The sequence below is a fragment of the Papaver somniferum genome, chromosome 6, assembly GCF_003573695.1.
Source record: "Papaver somniferum cultivar HN1 chromosome 6, ASM357369v1, whole genome shotgun sequence".
NCBI classification, from domain to species: Eukaryota; Viridiplantae; Streptophyta; class Magnoliopsida; order Ranunculales; family Papaveraceae; genus Papaver; species Papaver somniferum.
Genome location: NC_039363.1, coordinates 52533568 through 52552089, shown reverse-complemented (window position 1 = coordinate 52552089; position 18522 = coordinate 52533568). Strand labels below are relative to the sequence as shown.

The 18522-nt window shown below is 35.6% G+C and overlaps 1 protein-coding gene across 1 annotated transcript; it reads right to left on the bottom strand.

Annotated features, from left to right (window-relative positions):
* Positions 1 to 3733: 3733 nt before the first annotated feature.
* Positions 3734 to 5442, bottom strand: LOC113287564 (60S ribosomal protein L10-like). Its single transcript, XM_026536353.1, has 4 exons — positions 5287 to 5442; positions 4470 to 4971; positions 4261 to 4342; positions 3734 to 4088 (listed from the first exon to the last, which is right to left on the bottom strand). Exons 1-4 carry the CDS (start codon positions 5294 to 5296, stop codon positions 4020 to 4022), a joined length of 663 nt encoding a protein of 220 aa, XP_026392138.1. The 5' UTR covers positions 5297 to 5442; the 3' UTR covers positions 3734 to 4019.
* Positions 5443 to 18522: the final 13080 nt, after the last annotated feature.

Below are 18522 nucleotides of genomic sequence, written 5' to 3'. Positions count from 1 at the left end.
ACTTCCATAACTCCATGACAATTGCAAGATTTGCAACCAACCACAGGTCCTTTATCATTCTACTTCGACCCTTAGCAGCCTTATACGAGTCCACCAGGTCTTCATATGGATCCATCTTGAAAAAACCAGCCACCCAAGCCCAAGTCCTCTTCATTTGGTAAAAAATAACTGTCGTTTACACAAGCCATTACGTGTGTACCTGCTAAGCACCATGAAACCCAACTGTTTCAGTTAGCGTGTTCATCTTGAGTAGCATTTTTTTTTATCTTTGTGTTAGTGAAATTCTTTGTATGATGGATCTCCTCTGGTTAATAAGTGGTGGTGGTGGTATAAGTGCAGGTTTTGGAGCCGGTGGTGGTGTTGGAGTTGGAACTAAGGTATGAATGTTTGAGGTATAGGTATATGTGGCAGATTAGGTGGTCGGCGAAATTGCTGAGTGTCGAATTTACTTTGTTGAGTATGTAACTCTGTAGTCACTCCTGAGGTGAGGATATTCCTTTGTTATATGCTTTTTGCAGTTAAATTTTGATGGATATTATGTCGCCAAGGGTTTCTGATGCGCATTGTATGTTGCATACATGTTTTGATTTCCATTTGCGAGATTGATGAATATGTTTTATTTTGTTTACAGGTTAGAGATAGTATGTGGTTTGTTGTAGTGGCCTTGTAGGAGCCAGATAAACAATTTGTTGGCAAGTACACAAGCTAAGTAGATGTGTATCTAGAAGTTACACATGCTAATTAGATGTGTATCTACTAGTTATACATGCTAATTAGCTATGTAACTTATAGATACACATGCTCATACGATTGAGTTATTTTTTCGTACACATGATTGAATTTTGTCCATTTTCATTTTTCATTATTTTCTTTATTAAAGTAGTGGATTGTTTTCCTTATTGAAGTATTGGAACGTTGATTTCAGTTTATGCTACAATTAATTTTAGGTCTTTAGATTCTTTAGATGTGTATTTTTATTTATTTCATCCAGTAGAGTTTGCCTACGTATGAACTTTGTCCAAGTTTTTTTAGTTGCTTTACTTCTTTTAATTGCCTTAGCATACAAAATGTTCTTTTACATTAATGAATGCAGTTGATTGAATGAATGCCTGAACCTGATATCATACATGAAGTATTGCAGTTGAGTTTTTCTTAACATACTTCATGTTTAGGTCTGATATGTGTAACTTTTAGTTATTCAGTTATAGGTTTAAGTTCTCATACTCCAACTGAGCTTTTTTGTTGTTTAATTTTGTTTTTCAGGTAACTTTTTATGCTAAAATTGGTAAAGCAAATAAGAATGCGAGGTGTTAGGTTCCAGATACTGCAGCAAAACTATGGGACGTAAAAAATAACTCCAAGAACTTTGATTTTCTTCTCAATTCTCAACGTTCTGTGAGCATCTGTAACTCTTAGTTACATTGAGAATATGCATGTGTAACTCTTAATTACACTAGGAAAATGCATGTGCGACTAACAATTACACTAGGAAGATGTTGATGATTTTGCTAGATTCAGTGTAAAATCTAATGAGATTGTGGTAAAAAAAAAGGAAGAATAAGTAGAATTAGAACCAGAACTATGAGTAGTGGTTGATTCTGGTGCTGAATTCCTTCCATCTCTGTCTTCTTTCATTGCTTTTAGATTCGGATATTGATTTTGGTTTTCACTTTGAAAATTTTAGGGATCTTGTATTGTCTGGTACTAACTACTGTGTTGCAATTTTCAGCGTGATGCATTGTTTCATAAGAAGCATTGGATTCATATTTCTGGGAATAGTGTGTCGTTGCCACCTCAGAGGTAAAAGCTCAACCCTGTTGACTTAATCATTTGTCCTTCATATGAGATAATAATTCTCGAAAACCACATTTAGATCTCAATTGCATGCCTCAGAAAAGGTATAATAATGATGCATTGTCTCCAGATTATAGAATGGTTGGACAGGTAGTAGCTTTTGCTATGTCACCTTCATGTGAGCTTATTTTCTTTTTTAATAGCAAACCACCATTCTGTAGAAAGAATTTCTCTCTGAGTTGTTTTTCTGTTTGTGTTAATCCCCTCCCATGTGTATCTTTGTAGTTCATCGCATGTATATTTGCTTGTAAAAAGGTAGGATAATGCTGATTATTATACTGATTAGATACATGTGTAACTCTTAATTACAAAAGTGAGATGCAATTAGTTACACATGCTAATTAGATGTGTAGCTACCAGTTACACATGCCAATTAGATGTGTAGTTTCTAGTTACACTTGCTAATTGATGGGATATAAAGGTTATGAATGTGTAACTCTCATTGTACAAGTCAGACGCATGTGTAACTCCTAGTTACACTAATGAGACACATGTATAACTCCAAGTTACACTAGTCATATGCATGTGTAACTCCTAATTACTCTTGTAGTTGTTCTATAATATTATTTCATTCTTTTTGTTCATCCAATCTAATTTCATGGATGTTTATTTTGTTACAGATATGGAAGCATTTTGTAATGGGGAAGACAAGAAGGGAAGGAACAATCTCAATTAAAGGATTTCGTGGCTCATTTCTAAGATTTCGTTTTACATATTTAGTGTTCTAACTCGTTTATTGTATTCAATAACAGCCAATTAATAGATAAATAGAGAAATTATTATAAATGAATATTAAATCAATACATATCTTTTTTGTATATTTTTTTCCTGATGTGTAACTATTGGCTATACATGCCATATGCATGTGTAACTTGTGAATACACATGTCATATGCATGTGTAACTTCTTATTATACATGCCATGTGTAACTTTGGGATACACATGCCATATGCATGTGTAACTTCTCGTTACACACTTTTGAATACATAACATGAATGTGTAGTTTTTATGCATGTGTAACTTCCGGATGCACTGGCAATGTGCATGTGGTCGGAGGTGGTGGTCGGCGGCGGTCGGAGGCGGTTGGTGGTGGTCGGAGGCGGTGGTCTGAATATCATCACATTATATTTTAATAATTTTGGGTCTAAATTTAAATTTTATTTAATTATGGGCTTAACAATATGCATAAGGGTATCAATGTCTTTTAATAACTCGGGGCCTAGAATTAAACTTCTTTTAACTAGGGTCTCATATTATGAGTTATCCATGGGTTGGGCCTTAGCTTAATTTTTCCAATATTTAATCAATATATATGGAGGTTCTATATCGCTCTTTATGAGCTCAAACCTGGCTTCAGTTATATTGCTAATTCTTAAACATTAACCATTGTTCTTTACGAGCCAGAGTTTGAACTTTGAACAAGCGATCACACTTCCAAACTCAAGCCACTTGTGGCCTACGTGAAGTTTGTTCTTTACGAGCCGACTGTTACGGCCACCATACATGGAAATCCACACTGCTCCTTTTACATATATAAGTCATCTTACCAAGTTCTATTTAGTGGTTTCATAAACTCAAAAATGAGTAACACACCTGAGCTGAATGATTGAATGTATGTATGTAACACTCGAATGATTGAATGTAACACTCAATATGATTCAACATTCAATGAGGTACTTTTTAAAAAAAAAAAACACTTGGCATGATTGCAAAACTGAAAAACTTGTTCATACATGGTGGACCCATACTCTGGCAGCAGCATGATGTTTGTGCCAAAGTAGGGATTCCACACCTGCTAAGCAGGTAAGCTCAGCTAACAAATGAACAGTGGCAAACAAGATACAGATAGCTTACTCTATATGCAGACTGCATTCCCAGGTTGAAGAAACTAAATCTTCATGCTAACAGTAATCAAAGATTATTAAAAAAGAACATGAAAACCTAATGCCAACAAAAAGAGACAAGCATGAGTTAAAATGTTGATTCTGCAACTTGATGATTTTCTTTATAAGATCCATCCTCATCACAAAAGGCAAGACCGAAAACGAAAAGACTAACAAGTTTGGATTTGAACTCACTCTATCTGGATAATAAAGAGCATGAGGATGTCTAAAGAAAGTACAGCAGACGGGTACATTCTTTTTCAACTGACTACCTAAAGGTTCTTAAACTACTGCTGTCAAAAAAGCTCTTCCAGGTTTGCGATTTGACAAACGTCCATGGCATCCAAGAAGCTGAAATTTAAGAATAAGAATAAGAGTTAGCTGCTACTCCATTTCAAATTTAAAGAAGTCAGAAGTAAGTTAACTTCAGCACTTTAACATGCACCAATCACCATGCATTATCAAACAAGCACATATACAGAGTAAAATGAGGAATGGAGCTTGAAAGAGTGTTGATACTCACCTTTGCGTTGACACCATCAGCCATAATTCTATTCTCTGCCTTCCATTGCACATAGTCAGTGCGGCTGAACTTGGTGAATCCCCTGAAAAACCATCAATGAAGATAAATATCTGCTATTGTATTGCACAAACTTGAACACTCAAATGACATGATCAACTACAAAATTAAAGATCCGGCAGAGAGAAAAAGTAATAAAAGTCTGCCCATACCACTTCCTGCTGACAATGATCTTTTGACGACCAGGGAACTTGAACTTGGCACGACGAAGGGCCTCTTGTGCACTTTTACCGTGGCCATCCTTGCAGCGAACAGACAGGAGGACCTGACCAATGCTCACACGTGCACAAGTACCAAGCGGCTTTCCAAAAGCACCCCTCATACCAGTCTGGAGTCTATCAGCACCAGCACAAGAAAGCATCTTGTTAATTCGGAGAACATGGAACGGGTGAACCCTAACTCTCAAATGGAAGGCATCTTTTCCAGCATGCTTGGTCATGTATTTGTTGCATGCAATACGTGCAGCCTCAAGAGCCTCACTTGAGACATTTTCCTTCTCCCAACTCACCAAATGGACACAGAAAGGGAACTCATCTACTCCCTTCTTCTTCATACCAACATCATAGATCCTAATCTTAGGATCAGGAACACCACGACAATATCGTGATTTTGGGTATGGCTTGTTCTTAATCTGACGATAACATCTCGCAGGTCCTGGGAATGCAAAAACGTAGGTGAGATACTAAAACAACATATACGTCACGATCTCATCCTAACTGAAATTCAATCAACAACAATCTCAATATCATCACTACCTTTCAAAAACCCTAAAATCGTTCAAGATTAACAACAGATCATGATTGATTTATGAAGACAAATTATAAAGACAACTTCAACCGACGAATCAAAGGCACACATAGATCTAATCATACTAATATCCACAATTGAATCTAAGAAAAATAAAACTATATTATTCTACAACAGGATTAATATATCAGCGGAATCATAAGGAAAAAGTCAAGAACTTACTTCGCCCCATTTGAATAGCTTGAGTAGGTTTCGATGAAAAAATAGGGTTCCGAAGGAGATGAGATTTTTCTGTACCAAAATCATAGCTTAGGGTGTTATCCTTCTTATATATAGGATAAGGTAGGGGTGTCCGGTTCAGCTGGGATACCACCCAAAACTGGAACCGGTAAAACAGCCGGGTATCTTTTAGATCCCGGGTGCCTGATGGTTTTATTGGAAAAACGATTTAGGTTTTGATGGTATGGCTGACCCACTTACCAGTTGTTGTTTTTTTTTTTTTTTTGTTAATTGAATTATTGTCCTTATTTTTGATGGTCTATACAAATATCCTTATCACACAATAAATATATCTCTGTTTTTTTAAAAGAAATCAATTTAATTATCCATACCAACTTTACCCTTATATACTGTCAATCTCACCAACAGTTTCTTTCATTTTTCCAGATTCAGATCTAAATTCTCTCTCCTCTTCCTCTTCCTCTTCCGCAAATAACGACCACCTTCTTTTTCGTCACCACCGCCATGCCATCACCACCTTCTTCCACAAACAGCGACCACTTTCTTCTTCGTCACTATCGCCATCACCTCTTATCACCATCAGTATCACCGCCTCCTTCTAAAGAATTGATTTAGATCGATTTCCTCTTTATTCAGATACAAATCTCAAATCTGGTGATTGTTCAACGAGTAACAATGGAGGTATGTACTTGATTCGCTTCCCTTCTCGAACCCTAGTTTTTTATTTCATTCTTCTTTAAATCGATAACATATTCAGGTAAAAATGATGAAACTGATGATGGAGATTTTAAGTTTGTTACTTGATTTTTCAGTTTAATGTATGATGATGGAGATATCGGTGGAATTGATGATGCAGATTTTGCAACGGTTCTGGTTGTATTTGATGATGTAGATGGAAGAAGGTCAAAACGATGTAATTGATGATGGAGATTTTGGTGGTTCTGGTTGGACTGATGGTTGTGGTGAGGTTAGAGTATTGGAATTGTTGATGAAGATAGTGGTGGTATTGTTTTTTATGATGGTGGTGGTGGATATTATGTGTGATTGTTGGTGTTGTTTGTGTTTAGCTTCAGATGGAGAGTTTGGTCTTGAAGTTGTTGTTGTTTATGAAGCTACATGTGATGATAAATTGTTGATGTTTATATGTTTTTACGGGATCAATTGTTGTTGTTGATCCATTTATGGGATCAACTCCTGTTGTTGATCCAATTTTTTAATGGATCAACTATTGTTGTTGATCCTTTCAACAACATTTTCTTGGATTAGTATAATCATGCTTGTAGTTTAAATCATATAAATTTCTTCCAATGTTGAACTTGTGATGCAATTGTAGCATGACTGACTCCATGTCAGAAGATAGGTGTTCGACTCACGCCAAGTTCACTCCATTTACATGGATCAACTTCTACTGTTGATCCTTTTTTCTTTGATCAACTACCGTTGTTGATCCTCTAAATTGGAACAACTTCTACTGTGGTTCTATTTTTATTTGGATCAACTACTGTTGTTGATACAAAAATATCTGAATCAATGGTGGCGGCGGCGGACGGTGGCGGTGGTGACGGACTAGTGGTGGTGGCGGCGACAGACTAGTGGTGGTGGAATGGTGGTGGTGAAGGAGTGGTGGTGGAATATTAGTAGTGGCGGTGGTTGGTAGATCGTGGTTGTTGAACGGTGGTGGTGGAATGGTAGTTGAATGTTAGTGGTGGTGGTGAAGTGGTAGAGGAATAAATTTGTTCCATTTTGAAATTAAAAAAAAATATTATATGGTGAGGGTACTAAGGTAATCTAATTTTAAATAGATAAGGTTATTAAAAGGTAGAGACATATTTATTGTTGTATAAGGATATATTTATTGGGTGTCAAAAATAAGCACATATAAATAATGTACCCTTTTTTTTATAGATAAAAAAAAGAGTTATTGACAGTCTAAACTTTTTTATAGATAAGAAAAATAGTTACAGACAGTCTAAACAGAGGGAACTTGCCTCCCATATTTGAAGACTTGGGTTTCTTATTCCAGCTTTAGCTAAGTTTTGGAGATCAATGAAGTTTTTGGACTTTATGTCCTTACAAATTACATTTTCAAAAGCAGATAAACTTAAGAGAAGGTTGTCTATAAAGGAGTTGGATTTCAAGATAGTTCTTCTCCTTCCACCTTGCAACACTTTGTTAATTTCCTTGAAGATAAAAAGCTTTGCAGTTCAGTTGGATAGCCCACTCCATAGCGTCTTGGATAGCTAGGAAATCTCCTTCTTCCATTCCATGGACCCTGGCTCTTCTTGTCCTTCTCCTGATGGGTTTTCCACTTGCACCTGTAATGGCAACACCAATACCTGTTAGGCATGTTACTAATCAAAGTAGCTCACATAAAAGAAGGAGATATTCAAGACAAGTTCGTTTAGGTATTGGTCAGTGCTCCTGTTCGAAATGCGAGTCAGGTTTATAGTTTGCAAATTATTTGTGAATCTGAAATGAGCTTTCTTGTCCTGGTGGGACAACGTTTTGTATTTTGAAATATTGTTTTGTATTTGGCTTTCCATATGAACCAACATAAGGTAGCACATAAGTTTTCCCAAGGTCGAAAAGGTGTTTGAGGGTGGTAGTTTTGAAACCAACTAGAGCACCACTTATTGACAGTATCAAAACTATAAGTAGCATTGCCTAGATTTAAAGAACAGTAAGCCCGGCAAGCTCTCGTGGACGAGCATCGGATAAGAGAGTGTTCCCCTATCTCAACTTCATTCCCGCACATAGCATAAAGAGGGTCAATATGATTAACGTGGGTAGCGAAAGCGCCACTGAAAGGTGAAAATATTATTCTTCATTTTCCATATGAAGAATTTGATTTTCGGAATAACATTGAGCCTCCAGATTTTTTCGGCAGGATATTAGTTGCTTGATCACATTTTCTATCAAGAATATCATATAACGATTTACTTGCAAACTTCCCTTGGGGGTCATCAATCTACCTAAGGATATCATCTTTATTTCTAACAGGTTGGATAGTTAATATTCTTTCGATGGTATACAAATCAAACATCTGATGCTGGACATTGATATCCCACAAATTTTCAGTGAGACAGTCTTCTACCATTATGTGAGTGCAATGTAGTCAAGATTTAAGATTAGAGGGTGATTTGCCATATCAGGAATCCAGTTATCTTAAAGGATATATACGCTGTTACCTTTGCATATATCCCATATGTTGTGATCCTTAATAATCATCAGACTCGTGTATATTCCTTTCCATTCCCAAGAAGCACTATCACTACAACTAGCATGGAAACGGTTGGTAAAAATAAAATACTTTCCTTTCATAGTCTTGATATAAATGGAGTTAGGTTGGTGAAACAGTCTCCAGGCGTTCTTAGATATTAAAGATATATTCATTTTATTTAAATCTTTTAAACCATTTCCCCCTTTTTCCTTGGTCTTACAAAGGTCAGTCCACTTTTTCATATACACACCCTTGGAGTCTCCTGATTTATCCCACCAAAAGTCTCTAATTAAAGCATTTGCTCTATAGTAATTTGTTTGGGAAGAATAAAGGTAGACATGTTATATACAGGTAAAGTCTCAATAATAGATTTGGCTAAGACTTCTCTACCAGCAGGATTTAAAGATTTTCCTTTCCAACCTTTTAATCTACTACCCATCTTATCTAACATATTCTCAAAGCAAGATATTTTTTATCTATTAGTGAATAGGGGGCTCCAAGGTATTTATCATCTAGTTTAATTTTCTTAACCTTAAGAACGTCAATTATCGATTTACCAAAAGCATTACTGATGTGAGGGGTAAAAAATATCTCAGACTTTGAAAAAATTTATCATTTGCCCGGAGGTCTTACAGTAGTCCTCAAGGTTTTGTAACAGGTTCGTACTCTGATTTAAGGTGGCTTTTGTGAAAATTAGGCAGTCATCCGCGAAAAGCAAGTGACTAATAGTCGGGCAATGTTTGTTAATTTTGAAACCGGTGATAAGGCCATTGGTTTCAGTATCAGAAAGGGTCCTCGAAAATGACTCCATACACAAAATAAAGAGGTGGGGAGATAGGTGATCTCCCTGCCGCAATCCTGTAGTTGGCTTGAAAGGTTTACTAGGGACCCCATTGATGAGAATAGCAGAAGAGCTAGTGCTAATGCACTGATGTATAAGATTACATCAAGCATTGCAGAATCCCATTCTTTTAAGAATATCAATCAAAAAATCCCACTCAACACGATCAAACGCTTTTGACATATCTATTTTTAGACCTAGATGGTCAGTTTTTGTTTTTTTTCTTTTTCTTCATGGCATGGATTATCTCATGAGAAACAAGAATGTTGCCTGAGATAAGCCTTTGCTTGACAAAAGCCGATTGGTAGGGATATATCATCCTGTCCAAGTGAGGTTTCATCCTATTTTCTAGGAATTTAGAGATAACTTTATACACAATGTTACACAGTCTTATAGGCCTATAGTCCCCTGGTGTAGTTGGGTGAATCACCTTAGGGATCAAAGAAATAAAAGTCTGGTTCAATTGAGTAAGCATGTGCCCACTACTGAAAAAGGCTTGCACAGTTTTGATCATGTCGCTACTGACAAGCTCCCAGTGTTTTTGAAAGAAACAAGTCGGGAAACCATCCGGACCCGGGATACCTTTCGGAGGCATACTAAAAATAACATCATGAATTTTGGCAGAGGTAGGATTAGACATTAGCAAGATGTTATCATCATCGGTGATTTAAGGGGGAACAAGATTAACTATATCATTATTTAAAACAGGGTAAGATGTGTAAGTAAATTTTCAAAGTGGATATTCAGACAATTTGCAATGTTATCCCTATCTTGTAACCATGTGTGTTATTACTATCCTACAAACCATTGAATTGATTCCGTATCTGTTTTATAACAACATTCTGATGGAAGTAATGATTGTTCCTATCTCCCAACAGTATGGTGTTTTCTCTACCCTTTATTTTTAACATTTCTTCCTCATATTAATACATTTTCTGTATTTCAAATTTAGTGCTTAACCAATTAGGATCATCCCTTCTAATTTTAGGGGTGTTCATGATATTGTCAAGTCTATTATTGAGAGCAATAATGTTATTTTGAATATTATCAAAGTAAAGTCTATTCCAGAGTTTAAATTCATGCTTAAGAGTAGAAAGTTTATTAACAAGTATAAAAGCATGAGAACCCTTGATTAAAATTCTTAGTCCAAGATGATTGTACTATATCTATACATTTATATTCCTCCTGAAATAAACAAAAGTACTTAAAGGGTTTGCAACCGGCAATAGAAGAAATCTCAGTATTAAGTAAAATCGAGGAGTGGTCGGATCCCACATGACTTAGATGTCTGACACTACTATTAGGAAAAAGGGTAAGCCATTACCCATTAGTCATACCTCTATCTAGCCTTTCTTCTATGAAAGTGGTACCATCTTGCTGGTTAGACCAAGTAAAAGGAAATATTATGTAACCAGCATCTTTAAGGCCTAAATTGTTAAACATGATATTAAATTTTCTAATATCATAAGTGTCAGCCGGGTTACCACTTCTTTTGTCATCCGGATGTAGAATAACATTTAAATCACCTAAAACAATCCAAGGAGTATACATAATTGTTCCCATTTGATTCACAACATTCCAAGATTCTTCTTTTCTCATATCCTTATATGGACTACCATACATACAAGTAAGGATCCACACAGATTTAATTTTTTCATTCCAAATTTCACAATTTATTTGGTTATTATCCTAGTATAGGACACTGAATCTAATCGATTTATCCCAGGCCACAGCCAGAAAAGTGAATTATGCATGGTGTCTTCAACGAATTTATGATGTTGTTTAGTTTCTGATAGGAAAATGATGTTGAGTTCGTTGGTATTGATGTTTTACTTTATTGTTGTCTGATATCTCTAGGTCCAAGGCCTTGGCAGTTCCAAGCTAGGATTTTAATGAACTACCAGAAGTATGCCACCTTTGGATACCGGAAGATTAAGTTATTATAGTTTATGTTGTTTTGACAGACCATAAGAGTGCTTCTAGTATACATGTTATTTGGGTTCATGCAATATAAGTAGGGGAATAGTATGGGGGAAAGGGAAAACCGGGTTTAACGTAACTTGTAGCTTCTCATCCGGTGAATCCCTTTCGACCACAGAAAAAGGAATCTCCCTGGCAGTAAGATTGTTCCCCTCAATAGACAGCTTGGACATCAATTTCTCTGAGTGTATTAAGACTTATGCTTTACTTAGAGTTCCTTTATGATTTACATCTTTTACTATTGCATTTATCTACCCAACTCTATATGTTCTGCTACTCATTTCTCTTGTATTATGCTTGATAGTGTCGTTTCCTGCTGCTTCAACTTCTTGCTTCTGTTAAACACTCTTAAAACTAAGAATCATTGATAAACTGCAGTTTGATGCGAATCCGGTGGTTCTATATTTATATAGATGTTCATTCCTGTTGAGATTAGTTTTGATGATATAAGTTAAAGAATTTTCCAAAAAACAGCACCAATCAATCTTCTTTTTCTTTTACCTCTCCATCTGTTGTTATCATATCTTGTGAAAATACCCAGTCTTTTTATCTCCGAGCTAGAATCACCGAACCAGAATCACTGAAACAAGAATCCCAAAGAAATATCCAGAATCCAATATACTTTCCGGTCAGATTTCGATTTGAGGTTGTTGAAAAGTAGTCTAACGGTCATATAAAGATAGCATAACGGTTAGAATTTAGCTTCTATGACACATTCCCAGAAGGAAACGGAGAAAAAAGAGACGCGAGAGAGGGCCTTTTGATATAAATAGAAATTACTCCCTCTGTAACTATTATATAGGCAGAGAATGTGAAATCTCTTATACTAAGAGCAGTTCCTATGGACTCAACAAATTTGTGGTTTGTTCATTTTGTTCCCACTATGGACTCAACAAACATGAAAAACGGATGAGCAAACCAACAAATTAGAGGGTTTGTTGAGTACGGCAGTAGAACAAACGCGCGCTTGATGAAAAACCGGGCGGCGGAACCAAACACGCTGTCGTGTGATCCAAAACCGTCATTTTTTCCTTCACACGCCAGCGTCTAAAGTGAATCCTCCAGCGTGTGAACCAAAACCGCTAACGTCTACTTTCCAAATCTCATTATCCAACGGCTGTTATTCCTTTTGTTTACCTATAAATCCACCTCATCTTCAAACTTAAAACTCACACCTTCTTCATCTCTAGCTCAAAATTTTACAATATCATGCCATCTTAATACTCACTTTTCCTTCATTTCAAACACAACTACTCATATCAATTCAATCTACCAGAAAAAATCTTCATAAATTCAATTTCTAACAAATATGGCATCTTCCCGAAGGTTCTATTGGAAGAACGATTTAGGTTTAGATGGTGGTTGTCCCACCATACCAGTATCTTAGAGGTTTTATCGCCATTTGGTATAAGTAGAAAATACTCCATGCGTCCCTATTATAGAGCGCGCAAATGGGAGATACATAAAATAATTGGGGGATATGGGAAAAAGACAAAAACCGGATCTAAAAAGAAAATCATAGTCACCCCTTATCCATATTTTTTTAACTAATTCCTAATCTACCCCTCACTAATCATGTTCAGTGGTTAATTAAAATTAGTTAAGTTATTATATCTTTTGATAAATGATTAGTGTATTATTATTTGGGTGAGGTGAGAGCAGAATGAGGGAAAATTTTGAAAGCAAAGTTTTGGGTGAAAATGGTAAATGATAGTGAAGAAATAAATGTTGCTGAATCTTTATCTCAACTACAGCAAGGGGTCTATCTTGAATCTTCTACTAATGACAACGATTCACAATTGCAATTATTTGTGGAACCAACACCCTTGAATCATGATTTTATGAGAATAGAGAGTTTCGTGAAGAACCAAGCCAAGAAAGTAGACAAGCTCAACATACAATCACTCTCAATGCTCATATTAAAGGTGCCAATGTGTTGAAATTCGACTTATTTCTATTTGATGTCGCCATTTTTACAGCTGAAAAAGATCTGTGCTGACATTGTCGTAGTATGAATTCAATGCCGGCAACCACCTTAGTGGCATAGTATTCATGCTACAGCCGGCAAATAATATCCCCCAATTTGAAATGCATGTCGTCATTGTCTTGAACATAAAATACTATGTTGGTAGAAAACTTACTTGTTACCTACCACAGAATACTCCACTGCATATCCTACCGGCATGGTATAATAATAAAGTTACTGAAAAAGCGGGGGTCTAACAATCTCATTGAAAAAACAGGGGTCTAACAACCACACCCAACAATTCGGTTGGCAAACTTATAGGACTTACTCCAATATACTTTCAAGAGAATCGATTAAATAGTCAGACTCAATCTATAGGAAAGTATATCAAAGAGCGATATCTCTATTTCTCAATTCAATCCGCAACCAAACAAATAAGAATTCGCAATCCCGATTGAATAAGAGAAATAACTTTAACGGTGCCAAAGACCAATGTTCAAGTGTCAATCAATTTATATCAACAACCAAAGGTTGGATTTTCTAATTGATTGATCTTAATGCAAAACCTGTGATATTTCAATTCTATAATAAAATATAATAAGAAAAATAAATAACACAGACACCAGAAGTATTGTTAACGAGGAAACCGCAAATGTAGAAAAACCCCGGGACCTAGTCCATCTTTGAACACCACACTGTATTAAGCCGCTACAGAAACTAGCATACTACCAATGAACTTCATCCTGGAATGTAGTTGTGCCTTAATCAATCTCATACTGATCAAGGTACAGTTGCGCTCCTTAAGTCTCTGAACCCCAACAGGATTCTACGCACTTGATTCCCTTGGATGATCTCACCCACAACTAAGAGTTGTTACAAGCCAAAGTCTAAGACTTGATAAACAAATCTGTCTCACACAGAAAAGTCTATTGGAATAGATAAATATGTCTCCCGCAGAAATACCTATGAGTTTTGTTCCGTCATTTGATAAATCAAGGTGGACATGAACCAATTGATAAACCAGACTTATATTCACGAAGAACATCCTAGTATTATCAATCACCTCATAATAATCTTAATCGTATGGAAGCGAAACAAGATATTGTGGAATCACAAACGATGAGACAAAGATGTTTGTGAATACCTTTTATCTTGCCTATCGGAAAATAAATCTCGAGAAAATCTTAGAGAAGATAGTACTCAAACGATAGAATCAAGCAAGATAGGAACACGGAACTACAGAGAAAATAGTTGGTTCTGGCTTCACAATCCCAATGAAGTCTTCAAGTCGTTAACCTACAGGGTTTCGTGAAAAACCTAAGGTTAAAGAAGAATCGACTCTAGCTTATGAAACTAGTATCACATAGAAGTGTGAGGATTAGGTTTCCCAGTTGCTAGACTTCTCCTTTATATAGTTTTCAAATCAGGGTTTGCAATCTAAGTTACCTTAGCAACAAAGCATTCAATATTCACCGTTAGATGAAAACCTGATTAGATTCAAGCTAATATCTTTCAACCGTTAGATTGAACTTAGCTTGTTATACACAAATGAAATGTACCTTCATTTAGGTTTGAGTAACCGTACCTAAATGTGTACACCATGTTGGCTCAACAATAGTTAACCGAAGTTAGCCATATGAACTCTCTCATATCAACCTTGTTCATCTTAACCATAACTAGTTCAAATGACTCAAATGAAACTAGTTAAAGAGTTGTTCAATTGCTAGATTCTCATAGAAGTATACAAGAGCACAATTGAAGCAAAATCTGTTTGATTCACTCGAATCAATTCATGAACATTATAGTCATGATCTGCAAAGATTGCATCCCTTATTATATAAATGTATTAGTTCATGTACACAACCGATTTTAGAACTTTAACCTTCAAGTATGCAAATGGGTATGCATACTAGAAATACCAGGACGGAGTTTGGGCTTCTCCAGTACGTGAACGGGTACGCGTACCTCAAATCCCAGCAGAAAATATCGTACATGAACCTCACGCCAGTACGCATACTTAGGTTCCAGGATTTCTCAAACCAACATGTACGCATACAGATATGCATACTATGGTTCCCAGACATGGATTTCATATACGCAAGAATGCACAACATGTCACAATACAATAATGGTTAAGTGTTCTAAACTCTTATTTCAATCATTGAAACTTTCTTAGAGGATGATAATAGCCGTTTTCACACACTATTAGCATCAAAGCAATTTTCAAGTTATTGAAATAATCATTACGAAACATTCCAAGTCTACACCAAATGATTGTATCACACAAACCATGTAAGATGTTACTCGGTAATTTTCACATGATCATCTTTTGATTTTCGTCAAGAATATAAGATGAACTTGGTCGAAGCGAAATCTTGCCAATACGTATTTCGAGAAATATGTAAGCGAGTTAAACTCAGCTCGAAATATCAAATGTGCATAGTAGAAAACTATATAGCACTACGACTTATGTCTCAATATAGGAGATAGAGGAGAAATAGACTTTCCAAGTAATAGATGAGTTTCAGTCTCCACATACCTTTTGTTGATGAAGTTCCCCAAGCTCTCCTTAGAAGTTCTTCGTCTTCAAATGATGAACGTCGTGAAGTCTAATGCTCAACTACACAATCTATCCTAGTCCATGAAATCTATAAGTAGACTAGAAATCAAGACATATAGTTTTGATCACTAACATTGACAAAGAAGCTTGAAATAGCAACGCTTGCGAGTTTGATCGAGGAATTCTCTAACAATCTCCTCCTTTGTCAATTTTAGTGACAAAAATATCAATACATATGGATTACAAAATAAATAAACTTTGTAGCTTCTCATCCAAATGCTTGATCTCCTTGGCTCTTCAACATAACTCGAAATCTTCGTCACTTCCAAGTACTCCATGATTCTAAATGTGTTCAACTCAGCATCATAGTTGTTGAAGATCCGTGCAATAACAATGAGAAAAAAGTTGCTCTCAATCATTATTATACAGTGTCATAGTATTACTACACAACATCAAAGTTCAATTGTACCACAACTTTGAAAACAATACTATGGTGATATATATCACTCCCCCTTAGTCAATACTTCATTTCACAATGAAAACCACTCCCCCTTACATAATGATTCGTAAACCATATGTATTTGTAGTATGAAACTACACATTAATTCTCCCCCTTTTTGTCAATATAAATTGGCAAAGGTACGAAAACTAGTGGAATCCTCATGAAATTTTCATAAAGATACTTCATGACCAAAAGAGAACAACATATCAACTTATTTAGATGCAATCATATAGCCAAAGCTAAATGCATTCATCAAGGAGTTTATAAAGATAAAAGAAAACTCCTACAATATTCCACAGCCGCACTCCCCACAAAGATCTGGCAATTAAGCATAAGTTCAATTAAGAACTCACCCCCATAAAATGCCATTCCCGAAAGAACAACAAGCGCGACCTTACTTTTACAAGAAAAAAGGATTTATTTGGACATAATCAAATCACATGAAAACATGAATTTGTATCCAAAAATCTCAACTGAATTAACCACAAAGGAAAATGATCATTTCAATTGGCCATGCTCGACATAAGAAAACTTACGGAGCAACACAGTATGTACACAAAGATGTGGATCAGGGAAGGACCAATACTGCGGAATAATCAAAGATTCATTCTATTTTTTATCACTATTAGCACAATGATATATAAAAGACTTAATCTTTGTAAACAAAAGATCATCCTATATTCCGTCAATATTTGCATAAATACATAATAGGCTTAACTTTTGTTGTCAAAAGTTCATTCTATGTTTTATCAATACTTGCATAGCGACATATAATAGAGATAACATTTGAACATGTATGGGACAGTCAAGGTTAACGGACGTAAACAACATATCCCATAACAAAATGCAATATATGAAAACATAAAGATTAATACTACAAAAATCATCTTCCAAATAACTTAGAATTTAAACAAATAAATCTAAAAACTTTGCAAGATGAAAATCATTGGCAATAGTTATGTGTACACATAATAATAGCTATTCCAAACCCTAGTTATCCTTCTTAAAAACATAAGAATAAAATTCTCATAAGAAGTTTCCTAGATAAACTCAAAACAACTCTAAAAATAAAAATCGATAAAGCACGAAAACCTAGTCATCATCTTCATCATCGGAGACCATAATAGTGGCTTGAATGTTATCCATGTCATCCTTGATTTCTGGAAACTTAGTAGAAATCACAAGTAATTGTTCTTGCACACACCTTACTTTGGAATTAATCTTACAAACACCTTTATGAATTTGAAGAAGAAGATTCATGGAGGAAGAATCACATGAGCCGTCAAGGGTGTCACTCTCTTGCAAGCATTCTCCTTCATATATTTGAAAGTATAAGGATGAACAAGTTTGGGAGTCCCAGTAGAGTTTTCAATTGGAGAAATAGAGAAAGTGCGACAAATTCGCTCAATCAAGCAAGGATAGCCTAACTTCTTGTTGGAAGACGTCATCGAAAACATTTGATAAATGATAAACCCACAAATGTCGAAACATTGAGTTCCCAACTCAAGGAAATAGACCAACTCCGCAAACTCACGACTCCAATGAGAATTCTCAATCATGGAGGGACAAAGATTAGATATACCAAGTTTACCAAAGGACGTCAAAGAAAGACTAAAATTATCAGTAGGAAATTTTCTTTCATTCCAATCAACACTCTTACCACAGATACCAATAGAGATGGTTTCATAAGAAGGTCTTTCATGACTAGGTCTTGGAAGGCGAAAACTCTCTAAGGGAATTTTAGTAATCCTTGAAATCAACTCTCTATTTACATGAATCCTTTGTATATTTTTCATGGTCTTGAATTCCATGTCTTCATTATTAACATCATAGAAGTTAGCACAGAAGATTCTTGTAAGAGTGTCAAAACCTTCACCAAGACCATTAAAGAAATTTCCAAGATTGAATTTTTCAAAACATATCAAATCCTCTTTATGCCTACTAGTAAAATCCAACTTCTTTTCTAGAATAAACCCATTAGATGAAATCATTTCAAAAACCTTCCCATAAGAATCATTGACAAATCTAATTCTAATGGAACATTGATCTATTGGTAAGTTCATGCTAGAAGAAGATGAAGAACCCAAGTTTTTTGAAACCTTCAAATTCTTCATGAGATCTATAAATTAAGATATTATAGGAAGAGAAG